The sequence below is a fragment of the Grampus griseus genome (genome assembly GCF_964374135.1).
Source record: "Grampus griseus genome assembly, chromosome: 6".
In the NCBI taxonomy this organism is placed as follows: domain Eukaryota; kingdom Metazoa; phylum Chordata; class Mammalia; order Artiodactyla; family Delphinidae; genus Grampus; species Grampus griseus.
In genome coordinates, this window is record NC_139000.1 from 32,775,239 (window position 1) to 32,792,552 (window position 17,314).

Sequence of the window (17,314 nt, forward strand, 5' to 3'; positions counted from 1 at the left end):
GCCAAGGGTTGGGGGAAGCCACTTCACCATGGTTCCCTAGCCTGGAGCAAGACTGCTGGTGGCTGGAAGCCAAGTTGCTTTACAAGGGGCTTGGGATTTGAGATGAGGCAGGTAGGGCAGGTGAGCGTACGGGAAACACAGGACAGTCAGGTAAGGGTGGGCTGAGCTCAGTAACTCAAGGTGGCAAAGTTTGACTTATATGAAATCACCAACTCCAGCCTCTCAGCTAAAAACCTCTTCTGGCAAAACCCCAACAAGGCAGCCATGAAGCCTGGGTTCAGGGCAGAGCTGGTGAGCTGACCCTCGGCAGTCAGGGTCAGGTGTCCTGTCTCCAACAGGCTGCTGCTGGTTTTCAGGCATTAGTGTGGATGGAGAACCAGTGTGGCCTGTGACAAAATGGGAATGTCAAGCCTTAAGAGTTTTTAATTAAAATGTGGTAATTTGGGCTTCCCTGGTGGCGCAGGGGTTGAGAGTCCGCCTGCCGATGCAGGGGACACGGGTTCGTGCCCCGGTCTGGGAAGATATCACGTGCCGCGGAGCGGCTGGGCCCGTGAGCCATGGCTGCTGAGCCTGCGCGTCCAGAGCCTGTGCTCCGCAACGGGAGAGGCCACAACAGTGAGAGGCCCGCGTACCACAAAAAAAAAAAAAAAAAGGGGTAATTTGCTGGCCCACGTTCAACACATATTTCCTGAGGCCCTACTGTGTGCCATGTCTTGGCTAATCCCCAGGATATAGAAGTGAGTAAATAAGAAGGGCATCTGTCCTTAAACTGCTGGACTACGGGGAGATGCAGACCCAGACCCAACTAACTGTGATGAATGTGACACTTGGGATTGCCGGAGTGAGAGTCACGCGTGAGGAGGGCAGCGTGGCCGTGGCCTCCAATGATGGGCTATGGACTGGATCCTGAAGGAGTGGGAATTGGCCAGGCAGAGACAGGGGTGGGCAAGGGCCCTCCGGGCAAACAGAACCTGCAAGACCCAAGGCACAGATGAGGAGTGAAAGGGTGTGTTGTTTGGGAATCTGTGAGCATTTGGGTGTGGGTGGAGGAGAGGTCCTGGCTGTGGCGCAGAATCACCTGCAGAGTTTTGTGTAAGTACGGACCATCAGATCTTACTCCAGACCTACTGAATCTGAATGTCCAGGTATGCAGCCCAGGCAAGAGGCTTTTTTTAAGACCCTCCCCCAGCACACACACCCCTACACGCACACATACGCACAACACATACAAGCACACATACATACACACACAGACATATATACACAGACACATATGGACATATAAATAAACACACACACACACACACACACACACACACACACACACACGTTCAGGACTTTGATGCACAGCCAGGGCTGAGAACCCTAAGGTATTAATTCTAACTCGTCAAAGATAGAGCTTTCCAGAAATGGAAAGGTGTGTCAGCACATGCTGACTTAGCAGGGGGAAGAATCGGGGAGCAGGGACTCCTACCCTAAATGGGGAAGGAGGCCAGGAGGGCCTGGCTTTTTAAGGCCCTGAGTGCTCAGGCAGTCCATGATTCAGTTCGCTAGTCATGGCTTGTGTCCTGGAGGGCGGCAGGGCTGGAAAGGCTGAGGACAGGGAAGTGAGATTCATTCCAAGAGAGAAGCCAGACAGAGAGGGGAGGGGAATGTCTGAGCCGAGGAGAGTAATTCCACCACCACCCCCCACCCCCGCCCTGGAGGGGGCGGGGCAAGGCCGGTGGCCAGGGAGGGGAGCCTTCCAGGAGAGGGTGAAAGGGAGAAGTCCCTAGCTGGGGGTGACATGACTGATAGCAGCCTGGGTCCAGGCTGGAGACCTGGCTCTGCCACCTCCAGGCTGGGCAGCCCCGGGGCAAAGCACTTCACTTGCGTTTACCTCAGTGCCTCCTCTGGGGAATGAATGGAAAACACCACCCTGCAAAGAAGGTTACAGCCCTCCCTGACCAGCACCCGCCTCCATGACATCTCATGCTCCTAAGCCCCACTCCCCTTTCCTGTCCGTCGCTCAGGGCCACCTCGGGTTATTAGCCTCTCTGCTCAAGTCAGCCTCACTCCTAGCTGTGAACTGGTACCCTGGGGGCGGGGGGCAGCATCAGGCTAGAAAGCCCAGGGGACCACGGCTCTGTGCCCTGCTGCCCTATGCCCTGGACATGCCAATGGGGTGGCCAAGGGCTGATGGGCACACAGGATTGCAACACTGCCCAGAGAAGCCACCCGCCAGTCACCACCTAGGCGGGCACCTTGGACCCTTGACTTTCTCCATCTCAGCTACCCCCAAATCGGCTGTGGTCCTGAGGATGCACCCCTGCGACACCGCCCAGGCCGGCAGCACAGGGTCACGGCCTGAACCCTCGATGGGGCATGAGGGGACCTGTGCTCTAGCCTCAGCTCAGCCACACACCCTAGGGCCAGTCTCCTGCCCTCTCTGGGCCTCAGTTTGCTCATTTGTACAAAGGGCAGTTTTCTGTACGCATCTGAACAGAAAGAGGTGACCTTTAAGTCCCTCCCACACTAACAGACTCTGGTCCTGTTCTGCACCATCCACCCCTCTGTCACTGGAGGTCTATAATTTAGAGCCCCACCTTATTTCTAGCTCCCTGCTTTCTTCTATCAGAGATGAGTCTGTAGACTGAGCCAGACCAGTCGAGGAGATGGCTGGGGCTTCTGTGCTCAGTGACTCAGACAGTGCCGGCTGTTTTCATTACAACAGGCTCCTTGGTGCCTCCACAGTCTGATTCAGTGCTTTCAAAACCACTTCCTTGTCTTGGCCATGGGGCACATTCCCAGGAGGGAGGAGGCCCACACCACTGGGAGGATGGCTGCCTTTCCCATGGGGCCAGAAACGAACTCCTGGGAGGACTCTGCATCTCATAGGAGTGGGGGTCCCAACTTCCTTCTCACAGCCAGAGCCCTGAGCAAATGTGACAACAGCCACCGTTCAGGGCCACCTCCCTTGTGCCAGGCACTGGGCCGAGACCTGCCCCTGCATGGCCTCATCTAACCTCACAAGGACCTCATGAGATAGCACGCTGATTATTGTTTTATGGGAGAGGGGCTGAGGCTCAGAGAGGCTGAGTAAGTCACCTAAGCTCACACAGCTGGGAGGTGACAGAGCACAAAGTTCACCTTTGGACAGCCCTCTCGTGGCCACAGCACAGGGTGGCACCCAGGTAACGGTGTTCCCCTGCAGTTGGGATTTTGCAAAGTGCCCATTGGCCAGTGTTTTCCTGACCTCCCCAGGTGAACTGTCTAATGAAGTCACAGTTCTGAGAACAGAGACGTCAGACCAGGACTCTCTGATATCGCCTAGCCCCCTAAAAGCCGACTAAGAGGACATGGCACAGCATCCAGTACTCACCGGGGCTTGAGTGTAGGTGACGGCTTCCAAGATCTCAGCTACTCTGTCTGTATCCTGAAGCCCGCTGGTCTCTCCTGACGCCTGTGTGGAGACAAATCATGCTGGGCAGAGGGGGGCAGTTTACAACTGCGGAGTCACAGAAATGAACTCCTGTGGAGGAACGGTGCGTGTGTGAAAGAGAAAGAGAGAGATGGAGATGGATGGAGACAGAGGGAGTGGGATGGAGAAGACAGCATACGTCTTGGCTATTCTTTCTGTTTCCTTCCACATTTTATTGCTCAAACAAAAAACTACAATCAGTGTAGTCTCTCTAACATACCTACCTGCATTTTGCCCAGGTGCCCTTCAATCTCGATCAAAAGGCACTCCCTCTTTGTGCGACTGTCGCCAGAATTCCTCACTGGGAGTCGTTACATTTGAAATACATCCTCCCTTTGCTACCTAGTCTTCAGGGTTAGCCCCCTAATGGCAGCCAAGACACCGTATGCCATGATTTTGTAACTTATTTGTGGACGCTTGTGTTGTTTCTGTTTGTTCAATAGCAACACGGAGATGAAGGAATAAATACACACAAAGCTTCCCTTCTTTCAGCGTCATGCGAACGCCAGGCTGGGATCACAGCCTCAAGGAGAGCAAACATTCTCACAGATCCAAGTTCCACCTTGGAGGGACTTTCCAACGACACTGGCAGCAGTTTTTACTAAATGAATAAAATCAGCTTATTTTAGCTTTGGGGCTGACACCACCCAAAGAGGGGCAGAAGCTCTAGGAATACGCCACGCTCTGCCCATCTCTGCCTTTCCTGCATTATTGCCATGGCTTCTGCCGGGAACACCTCTTCTTCATCTGGATGACACTTGCCTGTCACCGGTCAGGCATCAGCTCCGGCCTGACCGGCTTCCCACTGCTCCTCCCCCACCTTCCTGTCCTACCTGACCTCTAGAATTTGGGTCTGAGGGCCACTCACACTCAGCTCTGTCACTGCAGTTTGGGTGTGTGTGAGCATCTGGAGGATAGAGACAGTTCCCAGTTCATCCCTTTATCTCCAGCATCTCCCCAGGTCTGTCACCTTGCAGGTGCTCAGTCAATTCTGGCGGGGGGGGAGGGAGGGAAGGAGGGGGGAAAGGACCCATCTTTTGTCCCCTGCCCACCACCACTGCCCCCCAGCTGAGGAACTGATTCATTTGCCAAGCATAAAAGCTAAATTTAGTTTTGCTTTTATAAGAATTTACACCCAGAATGTCTTTGAGTTTTTACTTTGATTTTAGAATCCTGACACCCTTTCTTGGCAGGAAGTCTGGAAACCACGCCATTGACTGGCACGGCCACGGAAGAACCTAACACCTTAGAAGAAACGCAACTCCTCCCCCACACACACCAAAGACATGGCTGAAGTTCTTAAAAATAATAATAAAGCCAAAAAGCCCAAAATAGGACTTGATGCAGTGCTTGCCAAGATGAGAGATTTCAGAGACTCCATGACGTTGGGAATGAAAAATTGCCTGGGCGCCAGCTTCTCTGGCTGCCGGGGGGAGGTAGGGGCTCACCGAGGATTCTTCAGCTTCACACAGCTCCTCGGGAGTCCTGGGGTCACGGTGGATGGTAAGCTGCTGTATAGACCCCTAGGGAAAAGCAGAGGGGTCAGAGGCCACGTCTACAGCACAAGCAGCCGTGGGAAACATGACTTTTTTGTAACAGAGAAGAAGCCGTGAAAGGACAGGTGTGAGGAGTGCCGCCCAGAGCCGTGACAAGGAAACCAAGCCACCTCCAGACCTGTTCTCATTCAGGGGCATGCTCCTTGGGCCAATGTACTATGAGCCCCACTAACTAGAGAGGTCCTTGGAGAGCATGGTGTTCAAAGCGTAGACTAACAGCAGCCTCCTAACTGGTCCCCAGGTCCCCAGCTTGTCAACAACGAGCCCTAAAATGCACGCCTCCCGCACCAGAAAGCGTCTCTCCCCCATGGCTCAATGCTTCCCAGCTGGAAGGAACTGTCCCCAGAGTAGGTGTCCACCAACCTCCCTGCTTCCACTCTGCCTCCCCTCTCCACACCTGACAGCCCGTTCTCCATGACTATCCCCAAGCAAGCGTTTCAAAATTATTCATCGGTTTTTAACTTCTTAAAATCCATCTTCCACTGTCCTACAGATAAACCCAAACCCCAGGCCACAGGCCTGTCCTGAATCAGTTGGGAAGGTATCAGTAAGAATAGTGCTGACTAAATGAATAACTACAGTAACTTAGGGATCTGCTTTAGAAGGGCTTATTCATAAAAAACATTTTGGGCTTCCCTGGTGGCGGTGGTGGAGAGTCCGCCTGCCGATGCAGGGGACACGGGTTCGTGCCCCGGTCCGGGAAGATCCCACATGCCGCGGAGCGGCTGGGCCCGTGAGCCATGGCCGCTGAGCCTGAGCGTCCGGAGCCTGTGCTCCGCAACGGGAGAGGCCACAACAGTGAGAGGCCCGTGTACCGCAAAAAACAAAAAAAACATTTTGACAGCAAAATCAGTTTTCCGGTATTTTTTTCAAGTCGCATTATCCAAAAGGAGAGAGAGAAACTACCTCACACTCTGGCATCCCAGCTATTCCACCTTTGTAGAAATTACATGCAACTGCCACCCTTTTCCAAAGATAAAATCACTGAAGGATCTAACAAACCTTACCCTTTCTATAATGCCTTAAAACATACAAAGTGCTTTCACACAGGCTAGCTCACATGACTCCACAACCCTGTGGCCTAGGTTTTCTTATCCCTACTTATAGATAAGAGAACACAGAGAAGATCAGAGAATCCAGATACTGTCTAAAATCATCAAGCTACACTGAAAACTCAGCGCTGGAATCTAGGTTTTGTGTTCTGGGCCTAGCTTTCTCCCACCAGCATACATGCCTCTTTGAGGACATAAGAATAAGATAATAACAAGAATAGTTGCTTGTGTTTGTCGCACGGTGTCCAGAGGCCCCCCTGATCTGCAGGGCTCGGACTCACAGTGAATCTCTCCAGCCCTGTGGCTCCTGCATTGCCGACGAAGATTCCCGCGCTGGGCTCGAAGGCCAAGACCCGGGAGGACCTCGGGAAGGAGACGTGGCTGTGTTCTTCGCAGTCCACAAGGAGGGTCACTTCCTCGCCCTGGACAACCATGGCAAAGCGGTTCCACCTGTGGGTCATCACGGGCACCGGGAAGGCGGCAGCCTCGTGGGACACCTTGGAGCCGGGCTCCGTATAGTACAGGATGACCCGCTGGCTGCCGTCCTCCACTCCTGAGAGCCGCAGGCCCAGGTAGATGACCTTCTGGAAGGCATCTGTGATAGCAAAGAGCACGCCGCCTCGGGCACTGCTGGGCTTCGCCATCACGCTGATGGCAAAGTCCCTGAAGAAGGTGGGTGGGATGAGGGTCCTGGCCGGGCGGCCGACGTTGGCACCAGGCCCGAAACTGTAGGCCGGGAAGCCACCATAGCCAGTGACAAAGGACACGGACGAGGGCAGCGGGACGCCGATGAGCTCCGTGAGGTCCAGGTGGCCCTTGGAAGCCAATTCTGCAGGGAGGGAGAGAGAAGGCCATGCTTCACATATATATTCGACTACGCTTGGAAATGAGGAAGACATAAATTCAGGAATGAAATGGGATCCTTCAGGAACCCCACTGTTGTGTCTTAATTATTGTTTTTCAAACTTTTTTGACAACGACCGACAATAAGAAATGCATTTACATGGCCACCCAATATGCACGTTTAGACAAATATATATCTGTAACAGCGAAACAGATGTTTCATAAAACATTATTTACTTTTAATACTTACCAGGCACTATGATATTTTCCTTTCTGTTTAACAATTCTTTTTCTCTTTTGTTTTATTAAAAACATGCTGGAAACAACCTACTGAATTGATATCATTACCCATGAACAAGTCATGATTAGCAGTTTGGAAAACATTTAAAAATATTCCTAGAATATCCCTACAGTGTTCCCCCATCAACTTAAGGATTTTTTTCCCCATTTCTTTCTTTAAAAGAGGATAGGTTTGGGACTTCCCTGGTGGCACAGTGGTTAAGAATCCACCTGCCAATGCAGGGGACACAGGTTCGAGCCCTGGTTCGGGAAGATCCCACATGCCGCGGAGCAACTAACCCCGCGAGCCACAACAACTGAGCCCGCTTGCCTAGAGCCCGTGCTCCGCGAACAAGAGAAGCCACCGCAATGAGAAGCCCACACACCAAAACGACACTCGCCGCAACTAGAGAAAAGCCCATGCACAGCAACGAAGACCTGACGCAGCCAAATAAATAAATTAATTAATTTTTTAAAAAGTGGATAGGTTTATTTTGTTTTGTTTTATTTTGAATGAGGTCTACTGTTTAAGTGCCTCAGGGTGTGGGGAAAAAAGCAGGGACAAAACCAAGTGTTCTCAGACCTTAGGACAACTGAAATCCGTATCATCGTCATCGCCCTTTGTCACTGTCGTCATCATGGTCAGCATCACCCGCATTCCCCGGGCTCTCACTCTTACCAGGCTCTCATCTCTTCACATACATTAGCTAGCTCATTTACTCCTCACAACAACTCCATGAGGGTAGGTACTATTATCCCCATTCTACCCCAGAGAAAACTTAGAGAAGGTAAGAAATTTGCCCAAGGTAAGCCCCTCAGGAGAGCATCCCACTAATGAGGTGTGTTCTTAACAACTACCCCTTGGGGGGAGAAATAATAGGCCTCCATTGTGGTGGCCTGGAAAGGACCCCAGGTTCATGAGCCTTGGTCCACCCAACCACTGTCCCCTGGGAGAAGGCTGCAGGCTGGCTTGCAGTGACGTGCACCCCTGTGCACCTGCGGTGATGAGATAGGAAGGCAGGTCCCAGAGAGAGGTGGGCAGGAGCTCTGCAGGCGGGACAACAGATGCAAACTGGATTTTGAAAAAGGAATGCTTGAAAAAAGGAATGTAAGATATTCATTTTGTTTAATATGTTTAGATTGATTTCATGTTGAGATGATAATTTGGGGAAATTCTGGGCTAAATAAAATATATTATTAACATTTTTAGAACAAGAATAACATGAGGAACAGGCATGGGCCCACCACTCCACTTAAGAAAGAAAATATCAACTCAGCTGAAGCTCTCATGGACTCTCTGATCCTATTCTCCCTGCCTATGCCCCAGAGGCAGCCACTCTGGGGGTCTGGTGTTTATTATCCCCATGCATGCCTTTGTGTGTTTACTACATGACTATATGTCTCTAACAGAATGCAGCACTGCTGTGCCTGTCTACTAACCTCATATAAATGTTGGCATGCTGCATGTATTCTGGAACTTTTTTATTTTCCACTCAACGCTGTATTTTTGAGATTTATCCCTGTTGAGACGTGTGGTTCCAGGTCTCATATTTTCACAGCAGTACTCTAGGTATACATAAGCCACTATGGATTAGTTCACATTTCTGCTGATGAGTGAGGTTACCATCACTATTACAACCACTACTACTATGGACTTTCTTATACACATCTCCTTGTGCTTACCTGTGCAGGTAATTCCACCACTTAGGGTAGAATTATTGGATGATATGGGTATATGCATCTGCAACTTCACTGAGTGTGGCTAAATTGTTCTCTTAAGCAACTGTGCCATTTTTAAAAAATTGAGATATAACAGACATGTAATATTGTGTAAGTTTAAGGTGAACAAAGTGTTGATATGATACTTATATTATGTATTGCAGTATGATTACTTCCCTAGCATTAGCTAACACCTACATTATATACCATAATTATCATTTCTTTTTGGATGCAATTATTATCTTAACTATCATTAAGATGCAACTGTGCCATTTTACATGTCCACCAGAAGCATGTTCTTGCCAACATTTAGAGGAGGTAGAGAGATGAGATTTAGGGAGTGGTCCACGGGGCTTTTCAACTACAGTGATGATGTTTATTTCTTTTTTTTTTTTTTGTGGTACGCGGGCCTCTCACTGCTGTGGCCTCTCTCTTTGCGGAGCACAGGCTCCGGACGTGCAGGCTCAGCGGCCATGGCTCACAGGCCCAGCCGCTCCGCGGTATGGGGGATCCTCCCGGACCGGGGCACAAACCGTGTCCCCTGCATCGGCAGGCAGACTCTCAACCACTGTGCCACCAGGGAAGCCTTTTATTTCTTAAACTAGATGATATTCAAAAGTATTCCTTGTAGTATTCTTTATAAAAATGCCATGGAAAATATTTCACAACACTCAAATGAAAACGATTGTCCCATCCTCAACAAAGGGCAAATCTGATCATGTTGAGAAGGCTTCTCTGGCCATCTGTGCTCTCAGGGTCCGCGGCAGCCTGGGCACCTGGCTGGAGAGGCCTTTGTGGTCTAGACCCAGCCGCACTCTGACTACCCAGCACTCCCGACGCCCCCCCTCCAGTGCCCCAGGCCATCACAGGTCCCCTTCCCTCCTTGTCAAATGCTCTTCCCTCTGCCACCACCCCACCTCACCCCACCAGTTATTTTTACCAGAATAACTAACTCCTCATTCTCCAAGACTCCCTCCCATGAAATCTCTTGTTTCACCTCCTGACCTACATCTCCTTCCAGGCCCGCATCAGATGCCGCCTCAATATATACTGAGGTCTTCCACTTCCACTCCCAGCACACTGCAGGTCCCTGTTGGGTCACTTGTCTCTCTCCCCATTGTACCACAAGAACGTGGACCACACCATTTATCTCTGTGTTCCCAGTATCCAGCTCAGTGCTGATGAATGAATGCATGAAAAGATGAACAAATAAATGAATGAAGTCCAACCCCTTCAGTTTACAGAAAGAAGGCAAAATTGAGGTTAAAGGAGGGAAGGGATCTGGTGGCTAAAAGCAGATCTGATTCTCAATCCAATGCTTTTTCTGTCCAGTTTGCAACTTGCAATAAAACAGAAACTAAAGTATGACAAACCCCAGAAGGCAAAAATAACAAGATTTATAAATTTCATTAAATTTAACAACACATAAATTTTTAAAGTTCTGCATAGCAAAAATAAATCCCCACAGTGTCAAATAAAATCCCAACCTGGACAAAAATATTTGCTACATATATCACAGGCAACAGATGAATTACGCTAATACACAAAACAAACGAATAAGCAGGAGGCCAAAAATCCAACAGAAAAATGGGCAAAGAACAGGAAATTCTTTCCACAGTAAAAGAAAAAAAAATGGCTCTTCAACATATGAAACAATACTCAACCTCATTCAGAACAAGAGAGATAACAAGTAAGATTATGAAGATACCATTTTCCCTATCAGATTGGCAAAGATCAGAATGTTGGATAATATTCTGTTTAGCAAGAGTTTGAGGAAACAGGCCATCGCATGCATCGCTGGTGGGACTGTAAACTGGCACAACAACTGTAGGAGGGGCACTTTGACGATATTTATCAAAAGTAAAAGTGCATATGTACTCTTTGACCCAGCAGTTATACATCTATGAATTTTTAGAACAGATACAGTTACAAATGTGACATATAAAGCACTTACAAGAATATCCATTGCAGTACTGTTTAAAATGTATCTAAATGTATCTAAACCATTCTGTCTTGGAATTCTTGGGGAATGGTTAAATAAATAATAACTTTTGGGACTTCCCTGGAGGCACATTGGTTAAGGATCCACCTGCCAATGCAGGGGACACGGGTTCGAGCCCTGGTCCGGAAAGATCCCACATGCCATGGAGCAACTAAGTCCGTGCACCACAACTACTGAGCCTGCGCTCTAGAGCCTGTGAGCCACAACTACTGAAGCCCGCGAGCCACAACTACTGAAGCTTGTGTACCTAGAGCCCGTGCTCCGCAATGAGAGAAGCCACCACAATGAGAAGCCCGCGCACCGCAACGAAGAGTAGCCTCCGCTCGCCGCAACTAGAGAAAGCCCACGTGCAGCAACAAAGACCCAACACAGCCACAAATAAATATATAAATTTCTAAAAAAAAAAAAAGTAACTTTTGATATACCCATACAACGAAATACAATGCAGTCTTTAAAAAGGTATGGTTCCTTAGGTTTTAATATGAAACAAGATGTATTAACTAGAAACAAACATATAAGAAAGACAAGGTGCAGAATAGAATTGCTATCAGTTGGAAATACATATATTAATACATAAATATATAAAATATATTTTAATATATATATTAAATACATCTAGAAAGATACACCAGAAACTGGGACCAGAGATTGTCTCCAAGGAACAGTGTTGGTGGCTGGGAGACGACAGGAGACTTTGTTTTCACTGGATACTCTTTTCTACTTTTTGAATTTTACCCCAAGTACATGATGTGAAAAATAAAGACATTTACATATTTTTAAAGATGTTAACACCCTACATCCCCTTTTAGAAAGTATAAAACCTTTTCTTCATGTTTCTCCTCACTCAAATACAGCCCATCTCTATAGAAAGAAGAAAAAGTGAAAAGAAAAGAAATAGAAAAGCAAGCAACCCACTGAGATTTCTTTCCTCCCCTCCACAGTTTAAAGATAAAAACAAACAAAACCATGAGTACCCTGCTGATAGCTTCGCTTTCTTCTCCATTTAATCCAGTGAAAGCTTTTCCTCTAGCTCCTCTCTCTCTCCTACTGAGAACAGGAGGAGAAGTCCCTCTCTGGTGGGATACTCCAGGTTTGTAGAATGTGTGGTTCCACAGGGAGTGAATGACCAGGGCCTCTCATCCAGCGGCTTGTTTCTAAGTGGTGTCCTGAGAGTTCAAGGAACAGCTGGGGTTCCAGGGTACCCAAGGACAGGGGCTGAGAGGTTCCCACCCAGAAACCTGCTTAAACCAGCCCAGTGCTGCCATGGCCAGTAAAGCCCAGGCTTCCATGTGGCCATTCTGGGAATTCTTAGTTCCAGGAGGATTCTGGTTTGGGAAAAAAAAAAAAATCACCAATCTATCCAATCTCTTTATCTTATAGACAGGGAAATGGGTGGTCAAGGAGAGAGTTCCAGGACGAGGAGACACAGCCAGAAAGCAGTAGATGGAGCAGTGAAGCAAGGATAGACAGAGGGGAGGTGTGATTCTGCCTTAGGGGTGACTTGGAATGACAGATGACCCGGAACTGGTATCCCTCCCATGACCCCTAAGCTGCCTCAGCCCTGCCAGGCACAGACCACTGGTTGGCCAGCCGGACAGTGGGCAAAAAAGGCAGCCTGCAGAGGAGAACTACCTTGGTGTTGGATTCAGATCCAGCCTTTGCCAATTACGAAGCGGGCAGCTTTTGGGCAGATAACTTACTGCTGACGAGGGGACATCCCACCCATCTCACACATGGGGACCAAATGAGATGATGGAGGAAAAGTGCAAGTGCTCAACAAATGGTAGAAATTGGTCTTCTGTTTGATTCAAAGGTATAAGCTTAGCAAAAAGCAAAGTCTGCAAAGAGATCATTTCCTAATCCTACCCCCCCCCCCCCCCCCCCCCGCTGCCCAGACCTCAGCCATGAGACAGGACCGGAGTGCAGGCATCAGGCAACAGGCCTTGCTTCCACTGGGTCGGCCACAGGGGGAGCCAAGCCACAATCTAGAGGAAGTCCAAGTCGGCCCAGCCATGCTCTCAGCAACCACCACTCCCTCCACACGCATGGTCCCACAGCGTGGCGTGGCAGGGAGCGACCCCTGGCCTGGAGTGACCCATACTCAGGGCTGCGCCTGGGCCTGCTGGCTCATTTCTCCTTGGCCTCCAGCAGGAAGGCCACCTGCTCAGGCAGCCACCAGGGAGGGGAGAGAAGCCAGGGAGCCAAGACAAACAGGCCCAGCAACTTGGTCCATACACTTGTCCTAGGATGGCTCTGTGCTGGGTGGGAAGCTAGGGGTGGAGATCACAGCTGGTGGGAAGACAGCTCACCATCCTTGAGGGGCAAGACTGGAGGGGGCAGTGCTAATGGGGGACTGACTGCAGAATTCTCTGGCCTCAGGAACCTCGGGGCCCTTTGTGGGAGGTGGCCACACTTCGCCACAGATAACTACTTATCTCATAGGACATCTGACCTCAGTCTTAATCTTTCACTTCATTAATGCATAGGGATAGCTTCATTTCCAATGGAGGTTCTTCAACCCACTTTTCCAGTTCATGAATTTGATAACATTCATAAAGCCCCCACCTCACACCTTATGTGCAGCTGGGGATATGGAGCTGAACCTAGAATGTAGGCTCTCAAGAAGCTCATGATCTAGGTGTCTCAGTTAGCAGTCTTCCACTCATGCTACTCACAAGCTCCAGAGCCTTCAATGGCTCCCCAGCGCCCTCAGGATCAAGTTGAAATTCCACTCAAGACACCTTTTGCTTCACTGCTTCATTCGCTCCCTTTTCCTGTCCCCGTCTTTGCTCAGGCTGTTCCTTCTATCGGTAACATCCTCCCGTATCTTCTCACAGCCAAATCTTTCTAAGCTCACTCAGCTGCACCCCAAGACACTGGAGCTCCTCTCCCACCCTATACACAGAGCCATAGTCATGACTCCCTCCTTCAAATACCCACATCAGGGCTTGGCAGAGAGCAGACCCTTGGCATTGTGGCCTGAGGAAAGGAAATAGAGAGATGCCACTGGGCCTCACTTTCCTCAAGTCTTTGGTTTGGGCTCCTAAGCACAACTTTGGTGCAGCCCCTCCCGAGGGCACAGGGAAGGGAATCAGACGGCTTTAGAGGCGGACTGGGCAGAGGAAAATGTGAACAGTCGCCACATGGTGCAACTTTCCTCCCAGGGGTCCAAAGCCAGTTTCCATGGAAACCAGGGCAGAATCCTAGTGCTGAAGAAACAAACAGGGCAGGGTTCAGGTTTTCCTTCCACAGAGATGACAGTGACCTGGCCAGAGGAGGTGAAGAACTGGAACCCTTCCCTCTCCTCCTCTCCAGGACAGCTGACATCTCTCCTCCCCAGGCAGGTCTCAGTTTCTCCTTCTATGTAATGGGCTGGTTCAGCCCTTCCATCTGTGGGGTCCTGAGGCAGTGCCTGGGGCTAGCCTGGGCTAGCCTGGGCTCTGGAGCCTTGCCTCCTCAGGGAACTGTATCTGGCTTTGCAAAGCTCCATCTCACAGATGATTATCTGGGACCTGAGCCCAGCGCTCTGCGCTTGTTAGCATTTAAAGCCCCAAGGGACTAAGGAGCATTCCTCTGGCTCTAGGTCAAAGAGGGTTGCAGAGAAGCCAGACAGGGTGGCTGAGGACACTCCAGGAACGTGCACAGCAGCGGCCCCTGGCGGCCACACGGAGAACTGCATCCATGAAACCCAAGGAAGGCTTCCTGGGCTGCAGCTGCGAGGGTCACCACCTGTGCCAGAATCACAGTCAGGTCTGGAAGTGACCCAAGAGAGCAGGTCTGAGGTCAGTGGGGAGCTGTGAACAAGCCAGGCCTAGAACCCTGGTGCCTCCCTCCCATCCTCTACCCCTTTCCTACACCGGCTGCCTGGGAAAGCAAAAGGTGTCCCTTCCCCACATCCCATTTCCACTTGCCGTTGTGAAGACTACAGAACACTTCAGTCAGCTTAAACGGGGACTCACTGATTCCTCTTGCTCCCACTGGGGGCAGGGCTCAGGGAGTCCAGGTGTTCCAACCCTGATGGAGCCAGCAGGCTAAGTGTGTAGGTAAAGTGGGGATGACTGCCCTTGGGACCCCAGCAGGGCCCCTTCTCCCCTGGATTTCCCTGCACTCACCCCTTGGGAGAGAGGAGGTCCCCAGTGCCTCCTTTGTTGCCTGCTGGGAGTTCACCAAGCCACAGACTCTATGCAGAAAGACTGCTCACCATTTGGAGAAGGAGTTTCCTCTGCCACATCCCTCCACGCCAAAGTCTATCTGGTTTCTGCTTGCACATCTACACTGTCCAGGAGCTCAACGGCCCCAGGACAACCCTGGCCACTGCTGGGCAATTCTAAGTCTTCTTTCTCCCAGTAAGCTAAGGCATGTCCTCCTGTAGCTCCCACCTTCCTGGCTGGGCCTAACTCTGCCCTCTGGACTTCCACACCATGGCCTCTCAGACACTGCATGGAATGGTGGACAGGGCCCAGCCTGGGAGGCAGATTCTGCCACCAATGCAGCGTATGATCTCGAGCAGTCCCTTCTCTCTGAGCCTCAGTTTCCTCGTCCATGAAATGAGAGGCCTGCATCAGATGGTTTCCAAAGGCCCTTGCCAGGTCTGAATGTCTTCAGTTTTGCATCCTCATCTCCCATCTGTTTTCCAGTTTCTCTAACCACCCTTAACTGCCGGTTCCTTCAGCCCACAGCCTTCAGGCCTGGAAGGAATGACTCCAATGGGGACCAGCACAAATCCAGCTCTCCCTCTACAGATGTCCTCATCTTTGGACAGTGTGGCCTGGCCGGAGGTGGGGAGCACTGTGCCCAGGAAAATGTCATAACTCTGCCTGTGAGGAAACATCACCGCACCCGGGCTGGAGTCCCTGAAGGAGCCCAGATCTACCTGACTCCCTTCCCGAGGAAAATGGACGCAGCAGAATTCCTCCTGCAGGGGCTCAATCCACACCCAGCAAAGATGCAAGAGGTTCTTAGAAAAACCTACCACCCAATGCATTTCTTAGAAAAAAGAACTGTTTCGCTGCCAGGGAAAAAATCCTGGATCAACTTAGAAGGAAGACCTGGGCTTGCCAACAATCAAAGACCTCATTTTTCTGAATTACAGAAGAGCATTTTTCTACATGTAACCTTAGAACGCCTCTTTCCCTTTTCCGGTTTTCATATATAGCGCAGGAATTTTCCTGCTCAATGAAGTTACTGTATGAGCTCTCCTCTCTCTCTTTCTTTCAGGCCTCTGACCTCAAGTGAGAAAACGATGGTTTTGAAGGGGCCTGGAGGTGGTCAGAGTCCTGGCAAGGTGTGGGCCCTGCAGCTTGGTTACCCTGCCTAGCAGCTGGAAGGAGCTGGGCCCAGCTGGGTGCCCCAGCAGGAAGAAGTCTGCACCCACCAGCACCCTCTCTGGTTTCGAAGCATCCTCTCACCTGTTCCCTCTCCAGGGGGGAGAGAGGGAAGGTGGGGCTCATACTCTCATTTGGCAAAGGGAATCAAGCCCCAGAGAGCAGAAGTAACTCACCTGAAACCCCAGTGCGGAAGCCAACCTATTACAGCCCACTGCCTCCTGGGCTTCCCCCTCGGCTCTCCCTCTGTGTTTCCACAGTCCCCGTCCATCCCTCCACCGCTACACCCTCATCCCTGCATTCTGGTGGTTAGCTCCCTTCCTTCCCTGATATGCCTAGACATGGATCACGCAGACTCAGCTCGCAGTCCCTGGCACCAGCACGGAGTCTGGCAAGGGTGACCTATGAATGGATGACAAGAAACAATAACATCTGTGGCTAAGATTTACTGTGGGCTTGCTGCGTGACAGGCACTATTTGAAGAGCTTTCCACCAATCATTTCACCTTCACCCTTGATTCTTTATGAAGGAGATAATATTATTATCCCCATTTTACAAGATAGAAAACTGAGGCTTGGAAAAGTTAATTACTGCCCCACGGCCATGAAGATAATAAGCAATTGCAGTCAGGATTCAAATCTGACTAGGCAGTATAATGTTTTATGAAGGTTGCCGTCCTAGCCACACGTCAGAGTCACCCAGGGAGCTTTTAAAAAAACAGAGGTCTGCCCCTCCTGCCTGGCCCTATGGAATCAGAGTCTTCCAGAGTCTGGCCTGGGTGAGTCTGATGCCCTCTCCTGGTTGGCAGCCACAGGTAAGGGTTAACCTCCTGGGGTTTGGTAGCAGAACGATCTGGACTTGAGCCCTGGATCTACCGCTAACTGGGGTGTGACCTTGGGCAAGCCAATTCGCTTCTCTGAGCTGTGAACTAATTTGTACAGTGGGGCAGCAATGAAAGCTGCCTCCCAGAGTCACCACGAGAATGGACAACACGATGGGCCAGGAACACTCAGGACCCAGAGACTAGGCAGACTCTGGGCCGGGTACCCTCATGGTCTCTGCAGTTCCCTTCACAGTCA

At 50.4% G+C, this 17,314-nt stretch overlaps 1 protein-coding gene across 1 annotated transcript in view; it reads right to left on the reverse strand.

Moving 5' to 3' along the window:
- COL15A1 (collagen type XV alpha 1 chain) overlaps window positions 1-17,314 on the reverse strand; it is a 102,650-nt gene that overhangs the window by 62,507 nt on the left and 22,829 nt on the right. Inside the window, exons 3-5 of the mRNA XM_082657472.1 lie at window positions 6,350-6,897; window positions 4,909-4,983; window positions 3,362-3,442 (exon numbers count right to left, since the gene is read on the reverse strand). Coding sequence (XP_082513598.1) covers window positions 3,362-3,442; window positions 4,909-4,983; window positions 6,350-6,897 — 704 coding nt within the window. The remainder of the gene's footprint in view (window positions 1-3,361; window positions 3,443-4,908; window positions 4,984-6,349; window positions 6,898-17,314) is intronic.